Source organism: Lygodium microphyllum, chromosome 29, assembly GCF_053477565.2.
Source record: "Lygodium microphyllum isolate KBCC chromosome 29, Lygodium_microphyllum_v1.1.10, whole genome shotgun sequence".
Lineage (NCBI taxonomy): Eukaryota > Viridiplantae > Streptophyta > Polypodiopsida > Schizaeales > Lygodiaceae > Lygodium > Lygodium microphyllum.
In genome coordinates, this window is record NC_141163.1 from 20570657 (window position 1) to 20579344 (window position 8688).

Below are 8688 nucleotides of genomic sequence, written 5' to 3' on the forward strand. Positions count from 1 at the left end.
GTTGGGCTCCAAATCAATGGGGTGATCCACTGCTCTCTTAGGAGGCAATGAAGTAGGTACCTCAAACAGATCTCTATACTCCTCAAGAAGAGTTGTCAAGGCTGGATGGTTTGCTGAATTATTGGGTTGATCCTGTAATTCTTTATTCAGATGCAAAACAAATATTTGTGAGCGCTTCTTGTACTCTTTTTTGAGTTGTTGAATGGTGATAAGCTGAAAATCTGATCTACTAGGAATTCCTTGTAAATGGATAAGCTGTCCCCATTGGAGATAAACTCCATATATAACTGTGAGAAATCCATAGTGATCCTGCCTAGTGTCATCAACCAATCACAACCAAGTACAATATCTATAGGCCCCATTTCCAGAGTGATCAGGTTTACCTTGGCTTCAAAATTTTCAGTCAACTGTAAAGAAACCTGTGGGCATATCTGTGTACCGATTTCCTCTTCACCATTAGCCACTTGAACTCTAATGGGCTGCTGTAAATCTGTGGAAACACAATTTAGCTTGTCCATGATGGACTTATTCACAAAACTATGGGTACTACCACTGTCTATCAGGATGAACACTGGCTTTCCACATATGCTTCCCTTCATACGGAGTGTATTAGGGCTCTTAGATCCTGTCCCAGCATCCATAGAGATAGAACAATTAGTGACAGCAAGCGGCTCATCACAAGTCCCACCTGGATCAAACGGAACACTTCCACCTGGATCAAAAGGAAAAGAGTCGGCTGGATCATAAAAATACTCCTGCCCAACTTCCTCCTCAAGATCTTTATTTTCAGCCTTAAGTGCCATTGCATTAGCTTCATCTATGTCATCTTCAAAATCCTCAAAAACCAACATACTCTGAAGCTTGGGTTTGACATTTTTCTATACACACTTTGAGGCATGATCAGGTGTATACTTTTCCCCACACTTGAAACATAAGCCTTTGTCCTTTCTTTCTTTATAAAGATCCATAGGAATAGATTTAGGATTTGTATTGGCTGAGATGGACTTAGGCTTGCTGTCCCCCTGTTTGAAATCAACTCTTGGACTGTTTGTTGTCCTGAAATTACTTTGAGGTCTAGAAGCATTGAATGGAGGATAAGTTGGTACCCGTAAGCTCCCATTTGGCACATGATTACTGCCATAAGTGTTACAACTTGCCCCTGCTTTAAAACAGTCCTTGGATGTCCAAAACCAAGCTAAAATGAAGATTCTTTTCTATACTTTCTTCCATAGCGCTCCGCAAGCTCAATAGCCTTAAAGAGTGAAGTAGGATTTTGTGCCATAACATCAGCTGATAAAGATGGCTCCAAACCATACATAAACTTATGAAGCTTAGCCTCATCACTGATGCTTTCCACATACATGGTCAAGTTGAGGAATTGGTTAGTGTACTCTCTTACACTTAGGCCCCTTTGTTCCAAACCATACCATCTCCGTGCTAATTTCTCTTTCTCAAGAGAACAAATACTTCAACCATAAGTGCCTTGAAAGCTTCCTAATTCTCTACAAGTATGTTTTTTTTTTAATATACCTCCACCAAGTATAGGCAAATCCCTCCAAATGCAAGGAAGCAAAGTGAATCTTCATGTCATTAGTTTTAGGGAATATGTCAAAGTAGGACTCCATCTTAGAGGTCCACTCCTCTAAATCAGATGGTGAAGATGACTGACCATTAAATTTGGCTAGAACAATTTTGTCCTTAAGTTCTCTTTCATGAAAGGGTTACCGTCCCAAAATTGGATGATCATGATTACCATGTACGGAACCTCCAAATTGAGACGGAAATCTTCCAACAGGTGGCTGAGAATCACTATGCAATCTTCCTGTTGGTAGAGCACCCCTAGAATTTTGAGTATTCAGTCCAAAAACTTAAGGATTGGCTCCATTCAAACTGCCCAAATAGTCATCATGCCTCTGTGAAGCCTCTCCTACTTCATACTGACTATTTGGAATGCCTCTTCTTCCAATAATCCCATATCTATGACCATTTTGGTTAGATGGCTGAAGTGGAACTGAAAGGCCACTGTTTGAACAAGCTTTCTCGTTAGCTTCTCTTGATCCCATTTGCAATTGCATCAATTGAGAAAATTGTGCCATAAGTTGAGCATTAGATTCCACCAACTTATCAATAGAAGCCTTGGTTTGAGTCGTTGAATCCACCAACTTATCAATGGAAGACTTCGTTTGATCAGTAGATAAAACCATTTGCTCCATTCTTAACAAGATGGCTTCATGTCGTTCCCTATGTCTTTATTCATGGACACACAAAGTATTATTAAGTATACTGACTTCTCCTTATTGTTGAAGCTCTTCAGGGCTCTCTTGAAGTGTATTATCCAGCATGGAATCCCTGATTTGCTGAGCATAATCATCCTGGACCTTATTTTTACCTTTATGTCCTGCCATAATAGTGCAGTCCTACAGTACCCCCTGTCAGAAAAACGGCTATAACTTTTGCTAGAGAACTCCGATTTCAGAATTTTTTAGTTCAAATCGAAGCTAAGAATGCCCTCTTCGAGATGAGCTATAGCACACTATAACAGGTTTAGGACAGAAAATTCTGTAGCTAGATTTCTGAGTCTGAACTGTCCAATCCTGCACCCTGTCTAGACCTGTAAGTACCCTGTTTTGACCCTGTAGTGAAAAATAGTAAATCCAAATGGTTACCAAACCCTATAAAAGGGTGTATAGGACCTGTGGGTACCCTATTGTACTTGCACCTGTACTTTAGTAATGAACGTGTACCTATAACCACCTGTAAGTGTCCTGTAAATTTCTTGTTTTACCCTGCTTTGGACCTATAGATACTTGAGCCTTTGGAAAGTCTTCAATCTTCAATTCTCCACTCGTTGTACCTGTGTGAGGGATAAAAAGGCATGACATGCTCCCTACACGGGCTCCGAATCACCAGGAGGTGGGCAAAGTTCCCCCCGGGTCAGTTGGTTGCACCCCTTCGGGATCTTTGATAGTGAGGGAGGGTCACCTCTCTTTTGTCCCACTATCTCCCCCGGCATCCACCTTTTTCCTCGGTGGGTATATCAACATGGCAGAGGCTAGAATCAATCAACATAAGATGCATTTCTGAAATATTCATTCACCCTTTCATGAGATGCAATTGAATGGAATCTTGAAAGTTTGGATAGGAGAAGGGTCTTACCAATGCAATTCAGTGACTCACTGATTGCTAGTACTTACCCTTTTACAATATTTCAGCTTGGGTAAAAGAAATTCAGCCAAAACAAATCAAGGTTATGCATCAAGCTGATCAAATGATATCTATGATGAAGTAATGATTGAATCAAGATGAAATTCAATGGAATAGGTTGAAATCAATGAGAATTAACACTAATCTCTCATCTATTGATCAATTCAGTGAATTAATTGATCAATAATTTCCCATCAACAAGTGGAAAAGCAATAGCAAATGGATTATTGAGAGATTTCAGAGATTAGTAAAAGGAATACCTCAATTAAGCTTGAAGAATATGGTGGATGTCAGCTTCAATCCCATTGATGTAAAAGTTCTTCATAATCCATCATAAATCCGTCATAAAGCTTGAAATCTCCATAGAATCAATCCATACAAACTCCAATATGATAAAATCCATGAAGAATCAATGCCCCGACCTTGCTTGAACACTTGAATATCAAAGATTCAAGCCTCTTGAAGAAAAGCCCCAAAATAATCCTTCCATTTGAACTCCAATATCATGCACGGGCTGAAATCTCCTCAATGTCTTCAATCTTGGAGTCTATCCGACTTGTACATAGCATTAGAGAAGCCTTGGAGGTCGGGGAAGTCCAAAATTTGAAGAAATTTGAGCTTCCAGATCTGTGGCTATGGCTGCCCTGCTGTGTTTTAGGGTTTTGAGCAGAGAAATGGCTGATCAGAGTTCTTCTCCAACTGAAGATTGCTGTAGACAAGTATTGATGAAGCCTTTCAAAGCATTTGATCAATGGACTGAAGATCTAGAGCAGATTGAGCAGGGAATAAGAGCAGGAAAATCAGCGCATTTTTCGGCGCATTTTTCCGGCTGTTCTCTAATTCATGACCTGCATCATCCCTCAACCATGGTACTCCTCCTGAAGCTCATGCAACAAGGAACCTTTGCCCTATGCTTTGGCAGTGAGAAATGATCAGTAGAGAAATGTATTTGAGGATTTCTTGGCAGCCACCATGGAAGCTTCAGCCAAAAGCTTGAAAGAGAGAGAAGAGAAGCTCTCTTTTGAAAAGTAACTGTAGTTTAATCTCTAACTAAGCCCGGTTAACCATCCTTTACCCTAGTTACCTCCATTTTTGCATGAAGTTTAATGATGACCTGCCATTTAAGCCATCCTCCTCCATGTCTGACCTTGGATATCTCCAGATGTAGTCTCTTACTAACTGCAGATGATCTGTAGCACTCCACTAGTCACTGTCTTGTACAATTTTTGTCTAAAATTGATTTTGATAGAGAAAAATAAGATTGAAAATAGAAGAAAAGAATGGATCAAAGACCAATGCTCTGATACCACTTGTCAGAGAGAGAACTAGGGAGAGAGAAAGAGGAGAGAGAAGACTGCAAAAGAGAGAGAAAGACTGCAAGAAGAGAGAGAAGAAGAGTGACGAGGAGAGAGAAATACTAGATTTAGAGAGAGAAAGACAGGAAAGAGGAAAAAGCCATAGAAGCTGTGAGCAAGATGGGAGAGAAAGACTGTAATTGTATTAATGTGTCAAAAAGATCTGTAAAATTACATGTCCTCTCCTTTTATACCAATGTCAGTGTAACATGGCATAATACCAATGTTATTTACACTAAATCCTTATTCCCAGCTTCTTACAAGGAAGAAGAGAATAATGATCGATTTAAGGTACAATTGAGGATAGCAGTTGAGCTCTTTGCAAAGTTAGTAGAGAATCCTAAATTTGTGGAATTCTTGAATGCTCCTACAAAGGATAGCAAGGGCAAGAAGAAGTCCTCATCTTCTAGAGTTCTAGGACAGCATGAGGTTCTGAAAGAAGAACAACCACTTCAACCACAAGATACACGCAATGTTGGCATGACCAAAAGCATACGATGTCAATAGGGCAAGTACCAGAAATGCAAAGCCAACTTGGTGGTGCCAATCCTATGAGTTTTGACAGCAAGGTATGCATGCTAATGTGGGACACTTGGGATACTTTGGTAATGGATCTATTTTCCATGCAACGGTTGGTTAAGGACTGTCTATGGGTATGTATGACCCAAATCCTTTTAGTAAGCAACAAGAAATGCATGGAATGCAAGGCCTAATGTATCCATGTATAGCAAGTGGAATGCAAAATCCCATGCATAGCAATGTTGGCCTGATGCCTAGGCACAAAGTGGCATGTTTGATAATGCATTTACTAACCTTAGTCTGTTTAGGGCTCATGGTATTAATGTTAGCCATGCAAATGCTTTGAAATTTGAAGAGTGCTAGTCATGAGGGAAATTCAACCAATGTACCATTTTTGGTAGCAATGTGAAAGTTCCAAGGATCAGTATGGTCCACAGAAGATCTAGAACCTAATGAAGTTTTCGAGACAAGTGAAGTTAGAGATAACATTTCCATGTGCTACATGGTGAAATTTCAAGATTGTTATATCTATGGAAGGACGCAAATGCATGGAGGAGGGTGACTTGGCAGATCATCCTCAGTGATGCACTTTACCTTGGTGTGTTTCAATTAGAGCTAACTTTCGATGAGCTCATTCAAATTCAAAAAAGCATTGAGGATCCATAGCATTGCCTAATGCTTAAGGGGAAGGTTGTACCTCCACTTCCAAAGTGATAGACAACTCCATTATGTAGTGGATCTTGGATGTATTGACATCCACGGTACTATATGCTAGCTAACAATATTTCTACCATTGGGATCATTATTCAATGTACTAGTCACTATGAATTAATTTGTAGATGTGTATAGTTTGCACCTCAGCTCTGAAACTGTACATTTGCAAGGTTTCCGACATGTATGGAGCACATGGAATGTACATTTGGATATGATGTACATTTGCAAGTCATCTATGAGACGTGGATGATATGCAATGTACATTTGCAGGCCACGCAAGAGAAGTACATTTGCCTAAGATACATGTGGTTTGTAGCAGCTGATGTATGCATTCTTATGCCATTCCCCATTCCCCGTCCCTAGTAGCTATGCCTTCAACTCACCACCAATCTTAGTCATCCAATCGTGGAGGCTAGTGGCTTCTTTCTACATTCTACTCCTTTCTATACACCCTTATTCCCTTGAGCACATCGAATTGTGTTATTGTGTGGTTGTACATTTTGTGCTTTATTTTGTTTTCCCTAGCATTTCCTTACAACATCCTAGTAGCAAGAGTAGTGTTTGAAGTACTGCAATGCCATCATGGAGAAAGAGAACAACCCTTCATGGCTGATCATTTGTCATGTTTCATGCACAAAGAAGTCAAGCCGCTACAGTTTATAAGATGATTTTCTAGATGTGAATCTATTTCTTGGTTACCCAAATGCTAATATCTTTGAGGTTGGCATAACATTGTATTAGGCTCAAGAGTTGTGGAAGTACTGAAGTAGGGTGGACCAAAAATTTGATAGAAAAGTCAGGGTATGACGGATGTCAATCAGGATTTCACCCTACCAGCTTGTAGTTGGACAATTGTGTCAAGAAAGGGAAAGAGGGTGTTCGTCTGTGAGCAGAAATACCTATCTGTTCGTCATGAAGCTCACACAAGCATAGCCAAAAGGAACTTCAATTCGATTGTCACCACTTGCAATATTATGTAGATCAGTGCTTTGTTTCCTATCCAAAACAGTCAGCAAGCTGTAGTCAATGTAACATCAATGGTATCAGCATCAAACAAGGGAAAACAGCATCGGCAATGCCTAGTTTACAGCGCTGCAAGCATTTTATGCACCAACTTGCAAAGCTTGGAAAGTATGTTTGGCTTAGAGAAGTTTGTCTCAACAGTCACCTCAGCCTAGCACGATTGATGCTCATATTTGGCTGGCTCGAATTTGGATGGAAGCAGAAGCACTCAACTCTAAATGCACAAGATTTAGTTCATTACACAAAACCACTCAGCAACAAATTTCGTGCCTTCTCCAACATTCCACTGTATTGCAAGTGTTAACCTAGCACTGCACTCTAAATTCACAAGATCTGGTTCATAACACAGAAGCACTCGACTCTGAATTCACAATATCTAGTACATTAACCATCCAGCCGCCTGCCTATTTCAAAAACTCTTGCTCAGTGCATTCATTTTCTTGTGGCCATCGCCCCATAGAGCAATCGTTTACGAATAAAGCACTAGTTGGATTGTAGTGTGACTTACATCACAAGTTGAATACTGTAATACCATACAACAACGGTTGAAATGCGGACAGATGAGACCTGCGAAACCATCTACCCTCAAATTCCATGCTCCCGTTGATTGACGACATCGTTTTTAATTCGTTTTACTATAACTCACTTGGCGTTCCATCGGCGAGGGTCGCAGCCATCGTGATGGAGATAATAATGGCCTTGCGTTTCTCTTCCATTGCTTCTGTCCTCCATCGCTTCTTCCGCCTCCGCATCCCTCGTCATACTGTCCCAAATCTCCGCAGCTGACACCCCGGACACATGAGGCTTTCCGTCCAACAACCGATAGGAAGCTTACCTATCGGACCCTAGAGGATTCATTGGCACGTCCGCCGGGAAAGTACCGAATACATCAGGATTTACAGGCACATGTACTCATAAGGTTCTCTTAGCCAAGGTGACCGGAAATTTGCCTACCGGGAAATTACCGCATACAATAGGATTTATGGGCTAAATCCTATCAAACCTTACCATAATTACTGACACATGTTCATCTCCAAATCCCTCACGCACACTAATCCACATCTTTTATGACCTTAAGGAATTCAAACCTCGACCTCGACATAAGGTCTACCTTTAAGGCCTTATGTGCCTAGACTACACACGCGCTAACTAACACATAAAACAAGCAAATGCTCATACACACACACAAGCAAACATGCAAGCACACAGCCTAGGTACTAGGTAGGTCACACATACGACAAAGGACCCCCCACACATGATCAAGCAGCAAAAAAAAAGGAAAAGAAAAACACACATTACATACTATAAAAATGCATGCAAACCATACAAGCAATCGACTCTTGTTTTCTCTTAAACATACCTTAAAGGAAGTTGAGCATGGCAAGTTGCCATGCATCTGCATTACAAAAGAACTGGTCTCAAATAACATAGCATATTTCACTCTTCATTCACTTCATCTTCCCTGCTATCACCATTGACCTCCACTTCATCTTCCTCTTCACTTTCCTCCACAACCTCATCAAGTACTACAACTTTAGAGTATCTAATACAAAAGTCCCTAAATAGTGCTCCTCGCAATCGAGTTCCATGGCTCGTTCAATCTCTACATCCATGCATTGGCTCCCTATCATTTGGATGTGGGTCTATACAATCATCCAGTTCTACCTCTCCACTATTTATAACAAAATTATGCAACGGCAATACAAGGTGGCAAGGAGGAGTGAGCATTGTCTTCCCTAACAATACGCCACCTATTTTTCAATATACCAACTACAACCACCCTTCCCTTGCTTACATGTCAATCACAAGCAAAATTCTCACTTGCATACAACCCTTCCTTTGCATTGAATGCTTTTAATACAAATGATTCGGC

At 40.6% G+C, this 8688-nt stretch overlaps 1 protein-coding gene across 3 annotated transcripts in view; it reads right to left on the reverse strand.

Moving 5' to 3' along the window:
• Positions 1–7875, reverse strand: part of LOC148010435 (Pseudouridine synthase family protein) — a 29109-nt gene extending 21234 nt beyond the window's left edge. The window contains exons 1-2 of one of the 3 annotated variants that reach the window (XM_087671301.1): positions 7462–7875; positions 7324–7382 (exon numbers count right to left, since the gene is read on the reverse strand). In XM_087671301.1, the coding sequence (XP_087527427.1) occupies positions 7324–7382; positions 7462–7473 (71 nt within the window). In that variant the 5' untranslated portion in view covers positions 7474–7875. The remainder of the gene's footprint in view (positions 1–7323; positions 7383–7461) is intronic. The other 2 variants (XM_087671299.1, XM_087671300.1) reach the window with 2 other exon arrangements.
• Positions 7876–8688: the final 813 nt, after the last annotated feature.